General features: G+C 38.4%; 1 protein-coding gene across 1 annotated transcript in view; it reads left to right on the forward strand.

Annotated features, from left to right (window-relative positions):
• The window catches only part of PRDM6 (PR/SET domain 6), a 75,896-nt gene that overhangs the window by 7,823 nt on the left and 41,788 nt on the right, over positions 1–26,285 (forward strand). Inside the window, exon 3 of the mRNA XM_052778960.1 lies at positions 3,096–3,403. Within this exon, the coding sequence (XP_052634920.1) occupies positions 3,096–3,403 (308 nt within the window). The remainder of the gene's footprint in view (positions 1–3,095; positions 3,404–26,285) is intronic.

A 26,285-nucleotide genomic window follows, 5' to 3' on the forward strand; every position in this document is an offset into this window, starting at 1 on the left:
TACTGCTTAGTATTAAAGACAGACTCCTTCCCTCTCATCAACAAGCCATAAGCCAAAACAGTTTCAGAAGATGTCCCATTTTCCAAATTTTTAGCTTTGGCAGGACAAAGGGAAAGGAACACAGCAGGAGATCAGATACTGCCTCTGACAAGCATTAAGACATTACCAGTGGTTTTGGATAGTGGAAAATAAATATCACCATGTGTGACTTTCTGTAAGGGTAAATGACAGTGACACAGGGTTCGTTTACACTCCTCATCAATTTCTTAATTTCTTTTCCTTGAAAAGGTAGAAATAAAATGTTTTATCCACATTCATGCACACATATTGTCAGGACGACGTGAAGAAATCCTTGTTCTAGGCAGGTACTAAAAGTTGTGTGCATGAAAAGTTACGGATACTTATCTGGTGGCAGGATGCAGGAAATTGACACTGAAATTGCCTGAGTGGAGTCCCGAAGATGCCTTAGTGTGTTTAATGTAAGGTGCTACAGAGACACGATGTCTCCAAGAAAGCCATTAATAATCAGGTAATTGGGAGGAGAGTTATGCATCTGGAAGATGGTCAACCAATGCAAACAGGTCAGACTCAAGGCCCTGCCCTGCGTGCTGATTGGCATCATGGTTAGACATCCTCTCTGTAAGCCCTCAGTTTTCCTGTCAGATGTTTTCTTTCTAACTTGAATGGTAAGATGCCGGATTTGTTTAAAGTGTGCTCACATGCCAACCTGTTCGGGGTTGCTTTTTTTTTTTCTTTTTTCCTATTTGAGATCCTTTCCTGTATGATCTCCAGTGCCAAACTCCAATGCAGCCCCTGAGATCTGTAGATAAGCCAAAACCACAGGGTTTCTTGATGACTGGTTTAGAAGAGGAAAGAAAAGATGTTGTGGTGATACCTTGCTTACCAAACTAGCTGTGGAAATAGCACCACCCCCCCCACCCCCGGCATGTACTTGCTGCCTTTTATTTATCGTGCCTGGGAATGGCTGTAGGAATATCTGCTGCATAATAGTCTTCTCTCAGGACTAGCCAGAAACCTTTTCCCTGGGGCCCTGCAAATCTCATCTTCCAGCCACCTCTAATTGACGTGGCTGAGCGAGCAAATCCCCTCTGCAGTTGCGGCTTCACCCAACAAAGGAGTCGTTTTGCGACAGGCATTACATCGTTAAGGAAAGGCTTTAACCCTCCAGCCAAAAGGGTTTTTTTGGTTTTTTTTGGTTGGTTTTTGTTTTTTTTTTTTTTTTTTCCAATACGAGCAGGGTCCCCACTAGAGGGCTTTGTCCTGCAGCTGCTTGCGGTGCCGGCAAAGGCTCTTCTTCCCTCCTGCCTTCCTGCCCCTGCGCTGCTGCTGGTCCTGCTGCTGGTCCTTCTGGTCCTGCTGCTGCTGCTGCGTGACACTGTGGGGGTGGCGTGGGGCGAGCTCCACACGCAGGGGCCGCCTTCTGCATGGGCACCCGTCAGAGTAATGCCCGGCTCTGGGCTGGCTTGCTTGCTTTCTGCTGAGATCTGTCACCGATGTTACGGGTAGGGAACTGGCACAGACGAGCGCCGAGTTCCTGCGAGGCTGGACGGGGTAACGATTTCGAGGGAAATTAGCTTCCGCCTGTAATTTTCAAATATTTTCATAGTGCCGAATGCATCATTTTTGCATGGTACAATTTAAATGAGGATGACAGGAAATAGTGCTTAGAAAGTGTGTCTAAAGTTGGACAATGCAAATAAAGGTGATATTTTGAAAATGCAGCTTTTATTATCCTTTAGCAGCTTTTACTGAATAGAGAGGAAGGTTTTCCTTTGAAGGCTCTGTAGGAAGGAGGCCTACATAACACATAGTATATCCACCTTGGAAAGAAGAACCGCTGAGTCAGTCCCCCTGAGAATTAAAACTGTGGTTACAGGCACTCTAGCAATTCTAAATCTGTGACTTAGACCAAGAAGCTCCAGCTTCTATAGTGAATACTGTGCTTTATTTTCGTAAGAATGGGTGTAGGTTGTATAAAATTATTAGGGGAAAGATCTAGGAGTTGCTACATGAGTACTATGGCATAGTTATTGTTTTTCTTTTGTATTTCTGGAATAAATTTATAGGAAAACCTCTATGGTGCTACAAAGGTGAAATGTGCAGAAGACAGTAACCTATTTCGATAGATTTATTGTTACGTTAACTCAGCATACCTTGAGAGAAATGGATTTTCTGAGGATGAAACGTTTTCCTGGAAGTTGTATATTCATGGCACATGCAATAGTGTGCAGTGGAAACATTTAACCAAAATTTTCTTTGCTCAAAAAAGGAAAACACTGTAGGATCTTCCCAAAATAGAGAAACATCATCCCTTAATAACAGCAGTTAGGGAAACTAACATTTTTACAAACTGGTCTTTTTCATGGGAGCTGCTCACAAAACCGGACATGCTGGTTTTGTTCTTAGTCTCAGCTACACGTAACAGGCAAAAAACATGTATTCCCATTCAATAAAAATTTTTAAACATGTGCTAGGAATCAGTAATATTTGCTACATAAATTCAATTTAGATTAGTCTATATAAAAGTAAGTGTCCATTCATGCTCTGATTTGTCATTCATGAGGTTCTGTTCTGTTTATTTTAACACATGTTAATGTAAAATGTAGAGCGAATGTTCATTTAAAACAAGGATGAAATTAAATCCTGTTACAATTAAACCCTTGAGCTGAGCTGTGGTAAGGCCAATGAGGGGAACTTGTAAGGTGTTATGACTGTGTTTTAAAAAGTCTCACCGAAACACACTGGGATGTTTTAAATGAGCTATTTGTATTTGTCAAAAAATGAATCTTAAGAAACTGTGTTAAATAAGTGAGTCTTGGCAGGTCTGTGAACATACCAGGCTTGCAAAATGTCTGCAGGTATTGCTCAGCCTTTGGGATTTCTTATTAAGGGCTTTGGTGAGATTAGGAAAACTATCCTAAGCAACATGCAAAAGGGCACAGTGTGTGTGAGTGCTGAGCTGCTGTGAAATGATAGGAAAATTAGAGGGGTCTGCATGGTCTTGTCCATGACAGTGATCACAGTGGTGACCACCAGCACCATATTGATGGTGTTTTTCCCTCTTTGCCCCACAGGATGTGACATGTGTGCTGATAACCGCAACGGGGAGTGCCCCATGCACGGGCCCCTCCACTCCCTGCGCCGTCTGGTGGGCACCAGCAGTGCTGCTGCAGCAGCCCCTCCACCTGAGATCCCAGAGTGGCTCCGGGACCTGCCCCGGGAAGTGTGCCTGTGCACCAGCACAGTGCCTGGCCTGGCCTACGGCATTTGTGCGGCACAGCGGATCCAACAGGGCACCTGGATTGGGCCCTTCCAGGGAGTCCTGCTCTTGCCAGAGAAGGTTCAAGCAGGAGCCATCAGGAACACTCAGCATCTCTGGGAAGTAAGTTGTCATCTTTCCTTCCTTGTCAGATTTTGTTGTTTTGAAGTAGACATTGAGTGTAATTATATGTAGTACTAGCACTGTTCACTAGCCATGAAAAAAACCCAACACAATTTAAGTAAGCTGACCCAGCAGATTTGAAAATGTAGACAGTGCAAGCAAAAGCCTTGCTGCACTAGAGGTATCCAGAAAACCAGTGGACACCTCAGAGCTCCAACTGATTTGCATGGGAAGAGCAGATTGTTGCAGGTGCTGTACTGCAGAATAGAGAGATGCGGCCAGAGAATGTTGAAGGTTACAACACCCAGTGCTCTTTACCTTTTGACCTGAGTAACAAGAGCTGATGGAGCTCTCAGGTCACAGTACCAGCTGTGTCCTCTTAGTGTGAGTAGCACATGTGGGTTGAGGTGGCGTATTTTACCACCACTGTGGCCTACAGACAGTCCAAGAAGGCTGCTGAAACAAATGCAGGAGCTTATTCTACAGCCCTGCTATTTGCACAGTGAAGGTATTAGTGCTTGTTCACAGTTTAGTTCAACTCTGGTCCTGCACTGACTGTGCATTCCCCTAACGATGCTTTCAGTGCTTTTGTGTGAAAGTCACATTCAGCTCTCTGAAGATGTTATTTTTTTGTATTTGTCACCATCTTAGAGAGGGTAACAGCGATAATTGATATGAAAACGTTCAGGCTGTGATAGTTTGGTTTATTTTGCGACGAACACTGATTGTGGTTTGGCAGAACAGATCATAAACCCGCTATTGTATTCCTTTGCTGTACAGGGACATCCATGGCTGTTACTGTTCATGACCATGTACATTTTCTCCAGTGAAGCACTGGAGTTTGTGCTTAGGTATAGTTTGTACGCAGATGCTAACAACAGCATCTTGTGGTAAGTTAATTCAGAAAGAAAAGACAGTATATGCTCATTTTACACACAGATCTAATAATTAATAGGGAACATGTATAATCCCTGTGTGTGTCAGTACTTCTTATTTACAGAAACAGCCTACTATCTACCTAGTCGTCTACCATTCATTTCTTCTTTGCTTTGTGCTGGAAGGTGTCGTTTCTTAGTTCTGCTTAGTCCTCTGTAGCTGCATCTTCTGCTCACCTCAAGACTAAGTGCTACGGAGAGTCAGTAGAAACATGCCTTTAGATCTGCAGGTGATATTTACTCATCTAGACCAGATCCGAATCTTCAGAATATAAGGGGATGTGCTTGCTGATTAGAAACCCGATAAGGAGTCCATGAAGATGCAAAGAGTGTTTTTGCTGTCTTCAGTGGGTATACAGTAAAAGTGAATGGATTTTTAAAAGATATTTGGTGTTCTGGAGCCAGGAGGTTGTGTATAGCACTTGTTCACAGAAAACCTGTGAATATTTAGGTTGTCAGCTCTTTGGGACTGATGATTACCTCTTTTAATCATTATGGTCTATTTTTGCATACTATCTAATACATGTGACTTCTTTCTGTGAGTAGGAGCTCCTATGCATTTCCTATACACAAACAAATACTAAATAACACATCAGGGTCTTTGTCCCAAAATATTTACCTAGAAGAGTCATTGTGGAAAGAGGGAGATTTTCACATTAAAGAGTGAAATACCAGCCTCAGAACACACCTAAATGTACTCAGTAAAATTGGATTACTTGCAGTCATTGGGAGTTTTGTTGCTGCCTTTAGTGGGGATGGAATTTCTCTTGTACAGCAGAGATTAATAAATTGGACTTAAATCTGTTCCTACCAAAGCCCAATGATTATAATGAGAGCATTTTAGGATATGTTATTAATAATTTTTTTTTTTATGGAACACCCTATAATGATGTTGGAGGCTTTATTTTCATTGTTAAGAGGGGTTTTGTGGTTTATACTATGCTAATTAACAGAATATAAAATAATAAAATAAGCTTGCCAGATCATCAAGCTACATAAACCATTGAAATTTAGCTAAAATTAATGGAGTTAAGAGAATTTTACATTATCCTTAAATATTTACAGTATCAATTTAGGTTTTTATTACAAATCAGTTTTATGCAAGTTAAGTTGCAAATATTGATAATATATTTTTTTAAATAGGCAAGAATTTTTTAGTCTAATTTCAGATGAACTTAAAAATTGTTTTAAAGCAATAAAGGAAGGAAGGTTGCTGGGGGGAAAGCCAAAAGCAAGGAAGAAAAAGATGTTAAGTAAAAATAAGAAGCAGTACTGATGTATGTGCCAGATTCAGGCCATTGATGAGTTTTTGCGGGGGTTTGCTCTTCTGCTCTTAACACACAACACAGATTTCCTGTTGGCTGGCAAAATGAGTGTGTGTATTTTAAGTGAATTTTCTTAAAAATAATAATTAAATGTAGGGTTTTGGGGGGAAGTATTGTGGGCAGCTCATGGTCTCAGGTTATTTCTGTTAATGGCAAAAATTGTTAGCAAAGAATCACATACCCTAAGCCCTAGCTAAAAGTTTTGGCTGTTTCTCATTTGTTTTGTCTTTCAATTTGGTATGTTTTATCTATCAGAGAACTGATGTTTAATAAAGAAAAGGTATAGGAAAAGAAAGTAATCAGAAAGTGTGTGGGATTTTACAAAGCTGATCTGCGAAAATAAATAAAAGCAATTGAAAGTATGTATCTGAATAGTCTGTATTCTTTTAGTCTATATGGTATAGGAGTGTGGATTAAATCACTGTAAGCATTAAAGCAATGTCTCATCATTGTCCTTTTATAAAGTTGTGGATTTAGTCAACTCTCTTCCACCGATCTTTTCAAGATAGCTGCAAATACAGATCAGTTATTCATCATTAGGATTTGATGGACCTTATAGAGAGAACTTATCTTTCTTAGTACTGTAAATAGGATTCTATTTTTTTTTCTCTCAGCACTGCAAAGTAAAGTTGATAGATTTTTGTTTTCCTTTACAGTTCTTTGTTTTCAGTGTATGCCAGATAAATAGAAGGACTATTGCAAAGACTTTTAAGCACAGTTACTGATTTGGCGGCTTTTTTTTATTCTCTTTGTTGTGGGAAACATCAGAAGCACTGCATTTGATGTATAGTTCAACACTATGGAAGTATGCTTCAGTCTGTCTGCACAAGTGTTCCCACCACGCACTCAGTGTTTGCTTTGTATGTAATCCATGCAGCATAATGTAGAGCGATTCAGAGTAAATTACATACCATTCCATTACCTCACAACAGGCCTTGACACCTATGGGTGTTCATGGGAAATTATAGAGTTCTCTTGCAATCAGCCAAGATAATTTTTTATAACTTACAGAAAGGTCAGCCCTTCAGAAAGCCAAAAATATTAGTCATTTTTAGTTGTAGTTCTTTTTTTTCCCCTTTGGCCCACTTCTATCCAATCTAGAGTTTGCTTGTATTTTATAAAAATACAATAAACTCTGATTTGTTTAAAACAAAACCAGGACTGGGTGTATTAAGTAAACACTCTCTTTGGTAATACAGGCATTTATTCCAGCACTGCTTGATAATAGTTCTGATCTTTTTTTCTTTCTTTTTTTTTTTTCATTTTGAAGAAATGAGAACAATCCTTTTGTTATTGCAAAGAAAACAAGAGACTTTCTCAGCAATTAGGTCTTACTGATGAAAATGAGATAATTTTCCCCTAATGTGTTTTCTAATAAAGAAGTGAAAAGGCACACTTGATTCCAACATATATGAAAACATTATCTCAATTATTAATGTGTCCGTACTCCCTGGAGATAAATTAATCTAGTTGCACATGGTTTCCCCTTTCTGTTTAACATCAAAATTTAATAAGAGTAGACTTAAGGAATGTATATGATATACACTTAAATTCTATTAGAATAAAATACAGAAGTTTAAATGGCTTATACATTTTAGTAGTAGAAGTTTTTCAGGCTCCAAACTTCTGGAAACAGCTAAATCATGAATGGTCTTTTTCCCTGCAAATGCAGTTTAGAGGAAAAAACATTTACTGACAGACATAACAAAGGATAGAATCTTACAGTTTCCTTTTCTTCATTTGCCTGAGAGTTTGCTGTCTTTCTTGATTTCTTTTTTTTTGTTAGAGGTCAAATATTTTTTTTTCTTGGAATAGCCCAAGAATGTAAAATATAGTATTTCACTTTATTTTAACTTGACTTAAGTTTTGCTTTTCTTGAAGAAATGCTTTTTCATACGTTAGTTTTTTTACAGGGATGAGCAAAATATACGTACAGCAGGGCGTTCATTAGTAATTACAAAATGCTAAACCTGTGTTATTGATTTACCTCTTAAATGGACAGGATTAACTGGCACTACTAGAAAGTGTGCATGTCATTTTAATAAAATACCATTTCGGTACTTATTGGACTTTTTGTACCTCATCTGAAGTCAAAGAAAACATTGCATTTGACTTCATCTGGACCAAGAACAGGCATTTTGCTGGGATGCATGCTGGCCAGAGTCCATGCAGCGGTACTGCACATTTCTGTACAAATTAATATGCAGAGAGAATTCTTACCTTTCCAAGGCAGCACTCATTCCAGTTATGGTGATAGATTTCTATTCAGATTCTCAAGGCTGTAGTTTTGGACTAAATTCACTGTTACAGCAAAACACTGGGGGATAGAATTACATGCACGCCGTAGTTCTATTACAGTGAAAATTATGTTTCTCAGCAATCCATCATCTAGTATTCTAGACTGCTTGTCAGCCCTGTTTCAAATATGTCAAGTTCATGAAATTAAAATAATTTTGTCTTGAAAAAAACCCTTAGTTATATTACTATTATATCTTAAATTATGCACGGTAACAGCTGGTGCTGTCCTCTTGTTTTGTTTTGCCTTTTCTGAGGATTTTCTGTGGTATACCACCCTTGTGCTTATTTTCTATTAAAAAAACACAATAATTTTTACTTTTACATGGATTTTAAGTTCACATACTGCCTACTGGAAATATCCCTAATGTTGTGTTCAGTAGCTTACTAAGCTGAAAGTTCAGTAAGAGCACATTCAGCGCCACAGCTCCTTTAATTTATGTAGCTTAGAAGAAAATTGTGCTAAGCTGCTATAAAGCAGCTTGCTAACACTAGTATTTCTGGATCACTTAGTATCACATTTTTCCAGATAACTTTTTAAAGTTAAAGATTCCTTACTTAAGGTCAATAGAAACTTAGTTTGATCCCAAATATAAAATCTACTTTGTGTTTGATAATTCTTATTCTTAGAAAAGCTAAACTAAACCTCGATGTTTCTTTTAGAAACCCTGTGATTTTTATAAGACTTTTTCACACCTTATCTTCATGTATCTCTGTGTCTTTGGTATGTTTATTCCATGTACACAAGGTATCTTTTGTATGCCTGAGCAGATAAATAAGCCTAAGCACATGTGCAACAAAATAAATCTAATTTGGTACAGGGACTGATTCTCTTCCTATTTAATGAAGTGAAGTTTGGAATAAACTTTGGTGAGGAGTTGGATACAGCCCCAGAATCTCAACAGTGTTACTGAAAGCAATAATTCCATGGACTGCACGGAACATGCACACGTCCAGACACACACTATTCTCAGAAAAAAAATATTTTCTAAATTGCCAGATCACACAGGGACCGTCTGTTTTTCCATGGCACATAGTCTCACCTTGGAGATTTTATTATGTAATACACAAAAATACTGAAATGGAACACAAATAAATATAAAAGCTCATTTCTGTCCTTATTTGACCACTACCTTTCCATATTGCTCAAAAGTGATCCAATCACCAATATTATGGAAACACTTGACTTTTTTTTTTTATTAGTTAGTAAAAAAGTATTTCCTTTGTTGGATGAAATCTAGTTTGTAAGGCCTGAAATAAGTCATAATTTATGGTACCATTAGCAGTGAATTATTTCTATTGACTTTTGATTCAAAGTGGGGGAATAAAGGCAGTATTTTAATGAGATATATGGATATCCAAAATGTGTTGCATACCTGATGCCAATAATATATTGGCTATAGATTTGATAAGCCAAAACTGCAGCTTACGCTTTTCAGGGTGGCGGTGATGTTCAATATTTTGCAGAACTGTCTCAATCACTGCTTTACGCGTTTTGGTCCCCTGGGTTTTATGTCATCAAACATGCATGGCCTTTAAAATGCAGACTTTTAAGCAACATAAGAGCTGCAAAATTCAGCCCAGGGTATACCTTCCTTCCACGCATTTGGCACCTTTTCCAGATAAGTTACAGAATTCCATTATCCAAATTGTTACACATGTGTGACAGAGGTTGACCTTTAGTCATGTCAATCCTTTTTGTGTAGGCCTCGGGCTCCAGCCTAATGGCTCAAAGCCTGATTTACTCACTGTAATAAGGGCAGGAGGTCGAGCAATTGTCAGCTTGCCTGCTCGTACTCGTCTCAGAGCCTGGTTGAAGGCTGTTAACACAAAGCTTTTCAAAGTGAATTTACAACCACCACCACTGACAGAGGCCAATCAGTACACCATAAATGTCAGGTTAGTGAGATTGAGCAGTAAGTAAAGTACTGGCAGCCCACTATTGGCTGAAATCAATTGCTTAAGGTTTAACTGAGAATAGCAATTCATGTGTAACTATGCCTGCAGAACTGGCTTAAGTATGGAGAGCGAGTTGGAGGGTGGATTAGGTGGAATTACCCACCAGCAACAGCCGTGGCACCAAGCCCTGCATTTGTTCTCCTTCCGTATGGGTGGTGCCTGCACTGATGTGATTCATGGTCAAAACGTTGTTGGACCTGCCTCTTTGTTACAGAAATAAGATTATTCTTTTTCATGTATGGAAAAAAAGAAGAAGGTAAAAGCGTGTGCTATCTTACCTGGACAAAGAAGGCTAGGAAATTTTTTAATGTATTAGTTCAGTAGTACTCAACTATTTTTAGTCCTCAGTTCCAGAGAAGGCTTTTTCATAAGCAAACTGTGGCTTTTTGCTGTTGGCTTGTAACTGGAAACTATCACAGAATTCACTAATGAGTGATTATGTACCTGATGGTCTGAATATCCATGAGATGTAGTTACCCACAAGACTGAATGTTTTTATCATTTTGTGTAGTGACAGTTTGGACAACAATTCATTTGGCTTTGAAAGCATCAGCATTAAAATGTAGGAATCCATTAAAATGCTGTATGCCAGGATTTATAAATTAGGCAATTTCCTTGATTATTGCAATCATTTACAAAATTGATTGCCCCAGTGTGGTATAGGCAGATTTCAGCAATGAACATTGACAACAGGCACATCCTCTAATATCTATACTCATTGTTCCCTAAAAGAAAAGCCACTCTACTACGAGGTTATTCTCCATCTCAAGGTCAATTATGCATTGAAAAAGTCTGCTAATGTAGAAGATCACACATCTTTAAAGAGAACCACATCAGCTATTTATAGACTGTAATGATAGCCTGAACACTTATTTTTTCTTCTGTTTGTAATTTGTTTGCTGATGGCCAAGGCATTCACTTGAGTCTGTAGTGCATATTCTCTTTGTGATCCGTTATTGAAAGGTAAATAATTTTGGCAAATTACAGCTGTAAATATTTATTTGATTGAAGATTTAAAAGTCAATAATGTGTTTTATTTGTTGCATCTTAAAGTTCTAATTTACCAATAGATATAGTGTATAGTAACTTGATTTGAGTCAATTATTTCTGCAAGACATAGTAAAGACATTATGTCACAAAGCAAATACACTCTAGAAGTTTTCCTATATTAAAACAAATACAATAAAGCTGCAAAATACTAGCCACCAACCACAAAACCACAGTGCTTTCTACTTGCATGAAAATATGCAATATGCATGGGAAAAACCCATAAATGCTAAACCTTAAAATGCAGGTGATTACAGGAGATTCTTTTTGCAAACTGCAGATGAGGTCCAGTCATAGCTAGCAACAAGCTAATTTGTGTCAGGCCTCATGCAGATCCTGAGCTTCCAGGACTAATATCCTGCAGTTGTTAATCAGTCCTTGCTCAGACAAGATAGCCATTGATGTCACTAGGAACTTTGATTTAATGAGGTCTTCAGGCATGACTGAATAACACAGTATCATTTTAATCACAATTCTTAAATCATTTTTTTCCAAGATAGGCCAACTGTTCTTTCAGAACCACAGAGCCACCTGCATATTGTCTGCCACAGTAACACACAGTTAACATAAAGGTACCCTTGTATAAATGCATTCATTTGACCTAAAGATAATATTTTACTGTGAAGAACGGGAGGATTACATTGCTAGTGACAATGTAGTAGTGGATTGTATTTAGTTAGATAAATATTGGCATCAAAAAAACCCATTTTTTTGGTATCTTGTAAAAAATCCGTAACTCATAAATTTATTGTTTGTACTACATTGCATATTTGTTGCATGGCTTTAGCAAGATGTATGTAAACAATTCCATATTTTAACAGTAATTCAGCCTGGTACTTTCTGTGTAGAGACCTACTGATGTATAAGCAAGCAAATTTAGTGACCCCAGGGCATTTCTAAAGAGGTTTTGATTTAATCTGCGGAACTACAAAGTAGAGAAAAGTGGTTTTATCATGAGTATGAGAACCTCCTATTGAAATAGAGGCCATGCGAAGGCTCTGTTCTTCATGTTGTTCACTTGTAACAGAGCCCTGAATTTGGAATAGACTAGTGGTCAGTATTTGTTACAGTCCTAAACTGGAAAAAAAAAAAAATCCTACATTAAGTGAAGTGTCATGTAAAAGCAAATGAAGTAAGCAAATCTAGGGGTCACAATTTTTACCTAGGCTAATCTCCCAGTTGTGTAAAGGTCAGTATTTTTTTAAAAATGGCTTATATGTACTTTTTGCTTTAGCTTATATGTACTTTTTCTTGATGCCATGTCAGCATTCACTGTGGAAAGCAGGGTATTAGTTTTTACCCATCTGTCAAAAGAACTTTTATAGCAGTATGGATTCGTGACTGATACTATTTTTGGACCACTATTTTACAAAAAGAGCTTAACATTGAAGTAAAAATAATTTTTAAAAAGTGTTCTGTTTTCTGTTGGCTTGTAACTGGAAACTATCTCAGAATTCACTAATTCTGAATTCTAGATAATATATTCTATTATCTCTATTTCTATTTCTAAGTTGGCTTGAATTCTGTCCCCATTTCCATTGCTCCAGTAAAAGAATGAGATGAAAGAGATGCACAGTTACTTAGAGAAAAATGAGGACTTGGCTGTGTTCTTTTTCTTTGTAAGATCAGTAAGATCAGTTGCTAATAAAGCACATCTTAATTTCCAATTGGAGATGTGAAGTTTTGCTACAGATATTTCCCTGAGTTTGTGTTAATTCATTTTATAGTGACCAGCAAGATTTCAGTGACAGCTGCAGAAGCAAAATGACATTTGTCCACCTCTAAAAAAATGAGTTGTCTTTCAGAGCAAGCATTCTGAGAAAGATTTGACATTTGATGGAAAAAAACCCCACAACTTTTTAAAAATTTTATTCTCATCCATGACATGGGGCCATTCTCCATTTCAGAGCAGGAAAACTGGTGTACAGGTTGGTTAGGTGCCTCTAGATGGCATGCATTTGGAAAGTTCAGGAAGAAACACTAATATTTCATCAAAATAAATACGTTTCTTTTTAACTCATCCAAAAATATAATCAGAATACTTAAGCTAAACTGATGGGTTCCTCAAAAAAAGTTTAATTTTTAACAAGATGGGTTTTTTCATGCAGAAAAGCAGAGGTTGCAGACTAGTTTTTGGCCAGCTGTAACAGAACTGCATAAAAAGTTACATAGACTTACAAATTTCACTTAAAGCTCCTGTGACCCTTTGGGGCAGTTGGCAAAGTGTACCAAGCTAAGATCTCAGCTGCATTTTCAGTAGTGTTCTCTTTTCCATGGTCACAAACCGCAAATTGCTAAGTACTGTACTCTGGCTCTGGCATTTTGCTGGTTAGAGGTGCTTCCTGAGAAATTTGAGGTCTTGTTTCTGTGTTGGGACCAAAAATTTTCACCCAGCTGAACCTTTTCTGTTATTCACGGACCAACACAGTAGAGTTTAATTTGCTGTAAATCTATGAGCAGATTTGAAAGTCAGGTAAGGAGTTTAGGAAGCTCAGTTTCTGGTGCAATTTTATCACAAAGATAACCAAAGTGAAGATGAACTTTGGCATTTCCTTAGACCACACACTAATCATGAACACGTTTAGGAAAAAAATTCAAATCTTTGCATCAGCGTTGTCTCATCTGAATTTCATTGTCTTTTCTTTTCTGATCAAACCAGAATCACATTCAAGTTACTTGGAATAAGAGCTAGTTTTTCAGGAACATTAACTTGCTTGCTTGTTTGTCCCGAATGGTACCTATTGTGTCCCCAGTCTAGTGATTTGGTGAATTTCCAACATGAATTTGCAGTGACCATTCTTCAGCAGAAAACGTGTGGCCTGAGCTCAGGGGTGTCTGTAGACCACCATATCAGGGTGCATACATTAGAGTAGGCTATATATCTGAGCCTGGGTGGGCTCAGACAGTAACTCTGGCTGAGTAGCTATTTGACCTTGGGGTCTGCCATTCCCAACAAAAGATGGCTGAGGGTCATGCTGAGGTCTGCAGCCTCCCTTTCCTCCAAAGACTACATTTGTCTGTCTCTTTTCTTAACCTTTGTGAGTTTTTGTTTATTTAATAAAAATGTTAATTTTTATGCCCCAAAAGTGACATGTCCTAGTGGCAATAGTGTTGCAGAAGTTTTACTTCATTGTTTGAAATAGATTTTTCCTTTACTTTTGAAAGGCTGATTTGCATACAATTTAATTGTTTGCTGCCAAGCCAAATCAGATGGCTTCTTTTTTAAAGATACAGCAACTGTCATGTTGGATCATTTTAAGGACTTTGTAGGGTCTTAATCTGCTTAATCCTTCATTCTGAGTTTATATTTCTTCCACATTATTACTTATCTCTTCTGAAATCTCACAGGTCCACATACTATACTTTACGCTATTTATTCCCACTCTATGGCCTGCATGTCATAGTGGCTGTATTTATGATCAGGACTAGCTAGCAATGCCTCTCAGGACACTATCAATCACAATTTGATATAATGACAACCACTGAAGAAGTTTGCACAAGGCCTTCTCCCCTCTCTGAAGCTGAGCAGCACACTGCTCCCCTACCGCACCCAGCCACTGGTTGGTGGGTAGTTCAGCAAAAATGCCTCTTTCTGTGTCACATTTGACTTTCAGATCATCTGTTTCAAGCAATGAAAGACATCAAGAATTTAAACTTGCCACTGCATCCACAGATAAAACAGCCGGCTACAATGATAGTTAAGCCAAGGCAATTCCATGTCTTGGCAATAATTTATGATTAGAGCCAACCTAGTGAAGGTATGGACCACCATGGTGTTTATTTTACTATTTCTTACCTTTCCTTTCCTTTGTTCTAGTATTTTTTTTTACTTTTTAATTATTTTAACTTTTTATTAAATTGTTATTTTATTATTTATTATAGTAAAAATCTTACATTAAAAATGCTTTTTATGATTTCTGGAAAGATGTGCATTTGTCTCAGTGCTTTCTACAAAGAGGGCAAACATTCCTTCTGTGTGGAAGGTGTTTTAATTTATTTGGAGAATTAGCAGTAAGTTTGCTGTTGAGAGCATCCTAGTTCTAGCTGTCATCCTACATTAACTGTGGAAAAAAAGTTTTCTCTTTTACAGGCAAAGCTGGACTGGATGTACATTAATATTTTGATAGTTAATTCCATTGCTTTATTTAAATAATGCTACAGTCAGTCATTGCAACTTGGTATTAAATTACCTGGTAAATCTCTAAAATAAGTAATGTTGAGAAATTTCTAGGCAAGAAAGACTTTGTAGTGCACCATCCAAGGATCAGATTGCCACAGACTGAAAGTCTGACTAAATTTCTCCCTCCTTCATACTCTTTGAATGTCTCACCATAAAAATCGGAGAGCTAGATATCTTATATTCTACTTTCCCTCAGCAAATTCGTGTATCTATGGAGGCTGAAAAAGTGGACTTTTAGATCATAGGGAAAATTGGGGCAACAGAGAAATGCAGGCTACTAAAAGAGTGTGTTTGAAGAAGATGGAGAATAGGACAGCAAGGCAACATAGTGCCAGTGAGCTTGGAGAAAGAGCCAGGGCTCTCTCAGATAATGACTTTTGTAGAAGATTACTGGCATTCTTTCTCTTTGTTCTCAAAGATTATGGGTAATTTTTACCACTCTCTCACAAACCAGGCTAGACTTGTCTCATGAGCATTACAGTGCTGATCTATCTATTATTCAGTTTTTGAGCTGGTGCTATCTGATGATGAGTTGTGGATATCCCACAGAAAGTCACAGGCAAAACATTAAGCAATGCTAGGATTCAGAATTAATCATTTTATCCCTCATGTTCTCATGGTATTCTGCTCTGGATTTTTCCCGCTCTCTTGTTGATTAATTGAAATATTTTATCTAGTTTAAGGTTTCAAAAACTTGCAAGTACTACAAAAGGTAGCTTTGTGAATATTCTTGAGCGTGCAAAGCTTTTCTTAGAGATCTTTCAGCATGTCCTTAGTGTTGCACTAGGAAATAAGATACTGCGCCAAGGGTGGACCATGGGCAGGCACAACCAGGCACACGCTTGCTATGTCTGTGGTCTAAACTGACCAGACAGAAGCCTGCTGTGGACTGGAAGCCATATGGGAGTGTGTCTGCTAGCACAGTGCCATGCCCAAGGGAACAAGTCCTAGCAAGGTTAATTGTCTTATGGGCTGAAACCAGATTATGCCCAGGTAGTGTTTTTTATTATTAGATTGAGCTGAATCTCTGTGCCTTCTGACATGGCTTTGTACTGTGCCTGCTGGGGACAATTTTTGTGACAATTTGACCAACACCGTACTAGATTTTCTGAAAACTTAAAGATAAGATAGGCTTCCACTTTAGCTGCAGGTGATTTATCCTAGCAGTACTAATGACAGGGCTTCTTAGTGACTCCAAGTCAATCATGAGCAAATGGTGCAATTGCAAATACCAAAGAAGGTCTTATATTGTTTAATAGGGCAGTTTTGCACATAAACAGAAGCCAAGTCAGTACTAATGATTGAGAAAACTGCTCACAAATCATAATGTGGAGAGGAATAGTTTCATATTAATGACTTGAAAACTCCTAGTAAACTTCACTATTTAAACAAACAAATAATAAAAAAATCCATTGCTGTCCCTAACTACAATCAATTGTGTAAGAATATTCTTCTCTTGTGTGCATGACAGCTCTAAATAGTACAAGTGGAGGCCTGGGTGCTGTAAGCTCATACCACAATGTCGCTGCATGATTCTAAGCTTTCATTTACTTCCTTCAAATTTGTTGAGAGCTGATGGTGTTGAGGAGCTTATATAGAAAGCATGGAGTGGCTTCCAAGATCAGGACTCCTGAGCTTTGTCCCAGTGTCAGATTGCTGGATTTTTTAGGTCTTTTCATTCTATATTTCATGGTGATTGTACTCAATAGTGAATAAAAAGACTCCAGTGTTACACCCCATTCCAGCAAAACAAAAATGGTAGGAGTTTCGAAGAGGGCAAATATTTTAAGTTCATACATCAGTCTCTTAATCTTTCCATCGTGGAGGAGTCAGCTGGAAAGGCACCAGGGGACGAGGAGAGAGACCTTGGCTTTGTGCATGAGTATAGGAATTTGTGTTTGAGTTGCCCATGAGCATTATGGCATTTAACTCTCCAGCAGAAGGATTACGGTAGCTATAAATTGTATAAAATGAACAGTATCATGTGACCAAAGTATCTTTGAAGAGTTACCTTGTGTTTAGAGACAGCAACCAGAGAACTGTGGGAAAAGAGAAGAGAGTACATGGTGGCTGTGGAGGTAATCGGCTTCTGGAAAAAAAGTCTATGAATGGAGTTCTTAATGGAGCTTAATATATTGTCTTCATCATGGAAGAGGTTAGAGTTGATTTGACTTCTTTGTATGGCCACTTATATATGGAAAAAACCCCAAACCTGGCAGATGGGCTTTTCTATTCAATGGATGAGATGGGACAGGCAAAATACAATGGTTAGAAGCTGAAGTTAAGACAAAATGCATCTTAAAAGAAGGTGGTAATTATGTTTTGCAATAGTTAAACATAAGAATGTCTTACTAAAAGAGGCAGGCACCTTACTTACTTTGACTCTTTAAAGTGTCATTAGGTGTGTTGAGTTCTGCATCTTCGGGTTGGAGGATCTGAGCCTTTCGTTGGTCCGAACACTTTGCTTTAACTCCTAGGCCACACATGAGGACAGCAAGACTGCCTGCCTCTTCCTCATGCACTTTGCATAAGGGTCTCATCTTCAGTGGGGCTCTTACTGGGAATTTCTTCCCTCAGCTCAGGTAGATTCTGTTTTCTCTTTGCTTTTTTGTGGGGCCAGAGAATTGCCACAGGGATTGGGTCAGGGACAGTGGTTTGAGGTGTTAGTCTTTCATTTCACAGCTAGCATATTTGTGCCCTGGGCTGACTGCCACTGAACTTGCAGGTTTGTCATGATCTCTGCATCTTCAGATGTGGCTGTCTTGGCTTGCTGATTCATCTGGGCATTTCTTGCCTTAGCAATTTGCTGCCATTATGGGGCCATCAAGTACTCATGGCACACTGGCCCTCTCCCTTTTTTCTGTGCCTTTGCCTGGATGGAGGCTAATGGTCTATGAAGTACAGTCTTGAGCAGAAGATTGAACAGTCCCTTCTGGCTTTAAAATCCATGAAGCTATGAAGCCAACCAAGAAAAGTTACTGTGTCTGTGTAAACCTTATCGAAACTGAGCTCTGCTCATTCTGCCAAGTAAGAGTTTCTGTGCTTATAAATTCCTCTCAGCCTCCTGTTCTGACACAGTGCAGCACATCAGAGGAATTGTCTGATAAAGATGGGGAGAGAGGAGAGGGATTATTATAAAAGCCAGCCATGTGGCTTCTGCCCGGAAGTCTGCATATTTCCCTTATACATGAAGTGGCGTATACAGACTGCAGCTTAACCCAGAGCTCCAGAGAAATAATAATATGGAACAAAGAGCAACAGTAGCTCTGAATTTTCTTGCAATGATCCTATTGCAACAACACTGAATGGACATGCAACCATATACCACAACCCCCACAGCTGTCACTTTGGCAAACCTTTTGATGAATTGGATCTTGATATTTACAGAATCTATTAAAATACAGCCCATCATGTGTTTGTTTATATGTTGACAAGATGATGTACACCCTGCAGGTCAAGGGTGATGTGAACTGTTTTGGTGTTCTTGTCAAAGCAGCTAAAAAAAGAGCATTTAAATAATTTTTGTAGAATAATTGTCTAAGAATGTAAGAGAAATGTACCGAATTCTTACTTTGAAAAAAGTCTCCACTGATCTGACACAGAAATCTGAGCTTATTATCAATCAAAAAGACTTTCCTACTTCTTCTCTAATATGTTAGAAAATTGGCAGCTCAGATAGAAAAACAAATAGCAAAATTAAACAGAAAGGAATTGATTTAACTACTTGGGTGGTTTATCCTGTACCATATAAAATTTTTCACTTGGGCTTGTCACTTATAAAATATATTTTTTTAACAAATGAGGCTATACAGCACATACAAAATCTTGCACTATTTTGCTACAAATATTCTAAGTCAGCATTAGCTTTATGAGGGTATCAGACGTATTTCTTTGAACATCATTCATATGTGTTTGATTTTCCTTTGCAGTTATGAAGAAAAAATACTGTCTGAAATTAAATCATGTCAATATAGTTGTCCTCACAGATACTCCTTGTAAATCCAAATGTGGCTGTATCAAGGGTGTTACCTGTGTAAAATTGGACACCAATCTCATAGGCTGAAGGATTCCAGAGCATTCTCCTAACTTCATTGTATTGTTATTAGATTATATTCTCATCAAGTGGGCTAAGAGGTAAGAGAACTTATTGTAGAAGAATCTCTTTCCATCTCACATTTTTATTACTTGTTTTTTTCAGCACCTTGGAGTCATGTGCCTCAGAAATAAATAATTCCTGTCCCAACATAAAACTAGCACATGGTCATTTTGGTACCATAAAAGAAATCACGGAAGAGAGCAGATAAAGAAGATGAGTTTCAAGGGAACAAAAATTATACAGTTTTCTCAGATTTGTTATATGCATGTTGTCAAATTGCTGAGGTATCCAAATGCTTCACTGTTTTAGAAAGGAATGGGTGCATTTGGAACACAAAGTAGAGCTGGGATGAAAAGCCTGAGAGAGAAGAAGAGTGTGTGAAGGTGAAAAAGAAAAGATGGATGGATAAAGGGTGGGAAAGGAAGAACTTGATCTAGGCAGTGTAAGACAGGAGGGATCAGGAGTGTTGCAGATGAGGAACACAAGGTGACTGCTGGACATGAGCTGTTCTGAGATGTTGTGCTGAAGAAGTGGTATTGCTGGCCCTCACGTCCCCCTTGAGAAGAGGGACCTGAGAACATCTCGTATTACATTCAGATTTCCTCTTCCTAAAGGGAACAGGCTGTGATGGTTTGGTTCTGGTGAAAGCTTATTCCTGGGCCCTGGGGGTCCTCAGAAAGTTGCCGCTTGGATTAGGTCCGGGAAAGGAAGCAGAGCAGCCTGTTGTTTTACTCATATTACAGAAAGGAGGTTCAGGACTTTTCTAAGCCGAAATACTGCTAGCTTTTTTTTTTTTTTCCCTTCTTCTTCTTTTGTTATATATTTCTAAGACTGTTCTGGCAAAGAAAAGTGCTTATAACTTTGTTTCAAAATGAAAGCCAAAAGATTCCTTCACATATCTGGGAACTTCTCTCTTCCTCTTTATTCCTTCAACTTGCCTCAACCTTGCTCCAAAAGCATTACTTTAAATACTTTTCTCCTGTTTTTTTTTTATTTTTGACTTTTCAGTTGGGACTGCCAACAATGAACTGGTTAGAACTAGTGAGATTGCAGTCTACAGTCACTTGCCCAGATGGAGCTGAGCTGAAACCACCAAAAGCAAAGGCATTGTCATTGGATGCTAGTGCCCTTTGGTCACAAAAGATATATCTACCCTCTACAATGAGGTGTTGAGCTGACTTATTTCTGAATGAGCTATTGCACCTACATGGTACAATATAGCTGAGTTTTCAATATAGTTAGCCTGGATGCATCATTGCAGTGTGCCCAGGTGTGACTCATTAGGCTGCATCGCACAATGTTAGCAAGGTTTGAGATTCTGCTCCTGAAGCCACCTAAATCAGTGATCATGGTTCTGAGCAGAGCTCACTGATCAGACTGAATGCAAGAGGTTAGCATCCTAGGAAGAAAAAAAACCCCCAACTGTCCCAATTTGCCTGTTGTGCTGAGCTGTTTATTATGATGGTCTCTACTTAGATGCCACAGATCTTTCAGGTGCACAGTATGTGCAAACCTCAAATAAGAAAATCTGAAACTGGATTAATTTGTTTTTTTTACACTTAATTTTGAGTGTTAAAGTCACAGCAGGATCAGAAAAATTCATTATCAAACCAATAATAAAACTTGTGCTTAATTTTCTGGAAGCTTACATTAAATTTTGACGTGTAACATTTAAAGCACTTAAGCAGTACAGTATAAAGCAAAGGAAGGAGGTGAATGTGATTTGAAACTCAAGGTATATGCAAAAAAATCCAATTCTCTTAAACTTTATTTTATTCTATTTTTATTCTATTTTATTTTTATTTATAAACAGCTTATAAATGTTGCAGTGTGGTTTATACCCCTGTAAACAGGTACATGAATTACAGACAAGTGTCACACTTGCATTACATTTTCCAGATTTTCCAAGTTTGTCAGACTGAATGCTCTTCGGACAATGTTTCTGGCAGTTTAATTAATTATAATGAAAATAGAACAAAATGCTCATGCCTTTAACTGTATTCTTTGGCAAGTATTACACTTTGTGAAGAACTTCATAACTCTAAAAAGGAAAGAATCCAATATATTAGTTAAGCTTTTTCATTTTTATTAATGGTCTTTGTTATCGAATACTAGAATCACAGAATGGTTTGGGTTGGAAGCGACCCTAAAGATCATCTAGTTCCAACCCCCCTGCCATGGGCAGGGACACCTTCCACTAGACCAGGTTGCTCAAAGCCCCATCCAACCTGGCCTTGAACACTTCCAGGGATGGGGCATCCACAGCCTCTCTGGGCAACCTGTTCCAGTGCCTCACCACCCTCACAGTCAAGAACTTCTTCCTTACATCCAATCTAAATCTACCCTCTTTCAGTTTAAAGACATTACCCCTTGTCCTATCACTACATGTCCTTGTAAAAAGTCCCTCTTGGGCTTTCTTGTACGCTCCCTTTAGGTACTGGAAGGCTGTTAAAATGTCTCCCTGGAGCCTTCTCTTCTCCAGGCTGAACAACCCCAACTCTCAGCGTGGCTTCATAGGAGAAGCAGCTTTCTTATGTGGGAAACAGACTTTCAGCCAAGAAGAAAGGAAGCAGGAAGGAATCAAAGAAACATCTGTTTGAGTATCGTGCTAATAGGCTCTCATTAACCTTATGAACAGATTAGCTCTCATTCAGTGAGTGAGCTTAGAAATAAGGAGGTACGGTACAGGATTTAGTCACTGGTTATAGATACATCATCCTTGGTGTTAGGGTCAGATGTTAAAAAAAATCAGCCAAGTTGCCTACTCATAACTGTGGTTGCTTCCACCAGAGGCTACTAAGCTGTTGTCCAGGGCTCCCTGGTGGTCTGCAGGACCTTGCAAAATGTTCTGCAGATTACATGGAGGACTAAGTTCAAAGGAGTCTCACTAGGTGGTATAATTGTGAGCTGTATGTCAGCACCATCATGACAGATGCTTTCCCTGACACAAGACAGGACCTGCACCATGCCTGGCATTGGCATTCCACTGGGATTTCCACATATGCAGTTAAGGATGTCCATGTGCTCATCAGACACTTGTTTGCAAATGTCATATTTGTGTATGTGGGCACTCAGTTTGCCCGTGAAATCTTGTCATAGCTGAATGCTAAGTGTCAATATAGAGCTCACTTCAACAGGGTAAAAACTGGCCTTCCTGGTAGCTGGTTACACTGTCTGGATAATAAGGTTATGGCAGGAGTCACTAGATGACACTGTTACATAGTTTCACACAATCTTTTTTCTTAGTGCATGTGTTCAGTCTTTGAAGATATGCTGTACCGTCTCCTGTGCCTCAGTTCCTGTTAGTTTATACTGCTGCAAGCACCAAGACGATTTTCTGTCTGATTAAATCTTTCTGACTAGGCTTTGCTGAAAGGCAGAGTTGGTCCTTCATTTTGGACAAGACCGAATATAATCTGCATCCCAAAGACCCAATTTTGCCAGCGGTGATTTCTCCTCTGTTAAGAAAGAGACCTGCAAAGACCTCTGCCTTTGGAGAAGTCAGAAGATACTTATGTCCACCATGAGACAAGGCTGTGGTGTTGCAGGAACTGCTGGGTGATCTGGGGTGGTGCCTTTGGAGAGAGCAGGTCAGCAAGGGAGCCACAGCTGCTTTACTGGAAGCCCACCTGCCCTCCCAGTTCAACCTGGTTCTTCTGTGGAGTGATAGACTGCTTGGAGCCACTGTCATCTTTGCTGCAGAAACTATGCTTTCCCTTGGCCCTTCTCCCAGTGGAAGGATAAGAGCCTCAGGTCTTAAGTAAAGCCTTTTTTCTCCTCCATCTGATAAGGTTGAAACAGTTAATCTCACCAGGCTCTATTATTTTATGCTGTTGTTTGCAATGTCAAGATTTTGCTGCAATGCAAGCAGTGGTATGCAATTATTGTCAGGCTCCAGACATAGTCATATTCCTGCCACTTGCATACTATCTCAAGGGTTCTAGAGAATGACTTGAGGCATCCCAGCCAGTCAGGTCTTGAAATTAAAATTGAGTGGAGTGGCATGATTTTAGGGTTTTTTTTACTTTTAAGCATGTGTCTGAAAAGCTTTCCCAACACAGTAGTTTTGTGAGCAATATGACAAAAGTGATTTTTTTTTTTTCTTTTGCTTTTGACTTCCCCTGCTGGAATAATTTACTGGGTAGGAAAGGTCATTTTTGGGAAGCAGCTTTCAGCAGCATTACAACCACAGCTCTGCTAAAAGCTGCTGTTGCTGCCGTTCACTGTACCAAAAAAAAAAAGCGAGAAGTATATTTTGGAAAGAAAGCTAAAATTAAAAAAAAAAAAAAGGTGGAAAAAAGAACGATATTCCTTGCATCATTTCTCCTGATTGGTTGACAGCATGCTTTCATAGTCCAGTCATAATGGAGGCTAAGAATTTTTAAGACTGATATGATGCTATACATTTACTTCTAGGTGTATTTATATAAGGACTCTATTCTTGTTTTGGTAGTAAAAAATGCACTACAATAGCCACACTTGAATGTTAGGATGATGAAATTTGTTTATACTTTTTTTTTTCTTAAAGAGCATTAGAAAGCAACGAATATAAAAGCAATACAAAAATGGCTGACTTTTTTGAGCAGTAGTCTCAGTGAACTCCGTCCAGGGTGTGGCAATTTATAGCAGGTTGTCTTTGCACTCTCAGTCACTAACATTCAATATCAGCAAGTTAAGTATCTGGTCTAAGTCAGTTAACCTCGCTTATGATGTGTTGCCCTCTGACGGTGCCTGTTTCTCTCCATTGTCTCTACAAGGCCATTGGGTAATAGGGTTAGGTTATATACTTAACCTTAGTTGGTTAATGTTATGTGAAAAGAATTCTACTTTCAAGTCACTAACAAACTTCATTTTACACTGTGTGTGAACAAAGGAAACAACCAATAGTACCCCAATATTTATTATCAGTTTCCCCCATTGTAAATTCACTAAGGGCATGTTACACTGCAGCCAAAGATGTGTCTGCACCTCTGGGCAGACACAAGCCAACTAGCTTAGAGGTAATTGTTTCAGCCTTACAAATAATGTAACTAACTCCAGCAATACTGAGCTTACCATGGGATGCAAAACTCACAGTAAAGTGTGGTAAATAGTCTTAAGTACATCCCATGCTGCTGTGATTGCCCTGCTGTTGTGACCCGATAGCTAATTTATGCCTAGAGAACAGATTTGTCTGCATCAGTCCCAGTCACTTTGATTGCACTGTAGACATGGTCTAAATCAGTAGGACTTTTGATCTGTGATTATACTGGATATATATGAAAGCAGAACTGGGCTGGTATCTTTTCCTATGCAATGCATCTGATATGGCTACTAAAGCAAAGGCTGCTCAATTTAAGCATTCTCTGTTTTGCAAATGCAGAGCCACCAATATTTTTCTTGGATAACATTTGTTCCCAATTGTAGCCATCAGAAGGTCAGAAGTTGTTCAAAATGACATGATGGAGTTTATCTATTTGTTTGGAAAAATGATCTGGCTATTGCCATAGCAAGCTATATTAAATTGTTTTGGTTGTATGGTATAGGATTTTTATATTAATGCCATATTTTAAATGTGTTTATAAAACAGTTGAGCTTTGACTATTATAGTTCAGATCTGTGCAGTTTTATAATTGAGACATTTGCAAATTTACAGTTAAAATTATTTGGGCAGGGACCAAACATAGATGCATTTTAAAAGAAAAACTTTGGATAATTGCATCATGATGGATCTTTTGAGTCCTGTTCATTTCTGCTTTCAAAGATATTAAATCAATACAAATCTCAGGACTGACTGTATACAATATGTGAATGATGTATGTGATGAGGTTTGGATTTTTTTCTCATTTATGTGTGCAGTATATGTAGATGTGCCATTAAAGTTGACAGAGAGTTTAAGCAGAGTTGCAATGTTAATGGCGTGGTTTACCTCAGGTGTAAAATGTGAATTGCAATACATATCTTTTGTAATATTACAGGTGAAAAGTGCTGCAATCATTTGTTTTAAGTGAGGTAAGGTCTTCCTGCTCTTTCTTTCCCATCACCACAATCATTTAAAAATCTGCCAGCTATCTGCTTGCTGCTGGTTATTATTGTACTGACATTTAGAGGACTTACACAATAATTAAGAGACTGAAGCATAGATGCTCTGCATTGTGGAGCATGATGCCTTTTGACACTATTTGTCGTCCTTGCATGGAATTTTGTGTGTTAAGGGTTGCTCATGTCAGTATGATTTTGGGTCTGATTCAGATCCTATTTACAATGTTAAAAACTGAGGGGTTTTTTTTAGTGTTCATTGATTTTGAACATTTTTAGAGAAATCGCATTTTAGATTGAGAAAATATGTCACAAAAATGACATTTAAATTTAATGAATATGAAATGTATCTACAATTGAATTATGTTATTGCTAATGATTTACCTGTAGTGATTAGAATTTATTTAATTCATGGTCATAACTATAGCACTAGGAAAACAGTAATCCCTCCTTCATTTTCACTAAATTTGATGTAATAGGTATATAAGTTAAATCTCCTGAAATGTGGAAAAAGTAGCAAAAAAGTAAATGACAACAGGAAATGTCACATTTTCTTCTCTCAGGACTGCCAGACATTCTGTGTAATACAGGATATCCTGTATATATAGTGGAGTCAAATATGAAAAGCATACAGGGCACACTCTTTTCTGTATTGTCATGGCAACTGTGCTTTTCCAAACACGCAGCAGCTTATATTTCCAGAGATTCAGGAAAACAGCAACCGCATCTGGACTATTGTCTGTGCAATTGGTCAAACACATGAGGTTTGTTGAGCATGCGCAGACTGTGCATGTGACTTTTCTGTCCAGCACTGTTCCAGATTTCACCTTCTTGCTACTTCACATTTCATGATGTGGCTTCTAAAAGTAGTTATATGCTTTTGGGATGCTGTCGAGAAGGTTATCAAAGATGCAGGTGGGTATTAATGGGAATCAGCGAAGGTCACTGACCCAGTCTATACCTCACTGTCGAGCAAAAATTACTGGTTTTTTGTGTGAATTTTTTGTCACCACCATATGTCTTCTGT

The sequence above is a fragment of the Harpia harpyja genome, chromosome Z (assembly GCF_026419915.1).
Source record: "Harpia harpyja isolate bHarHar1 chromosome Z, bHarHar1 primary haplotype, whole genome shotgun sequence".
NCBI classification, from domain to species: Eukaryota; Metazoa; Chordata; class Aves; order Accipitriformes; family Accipitridae; genus Harpia; species Harpia harpyja.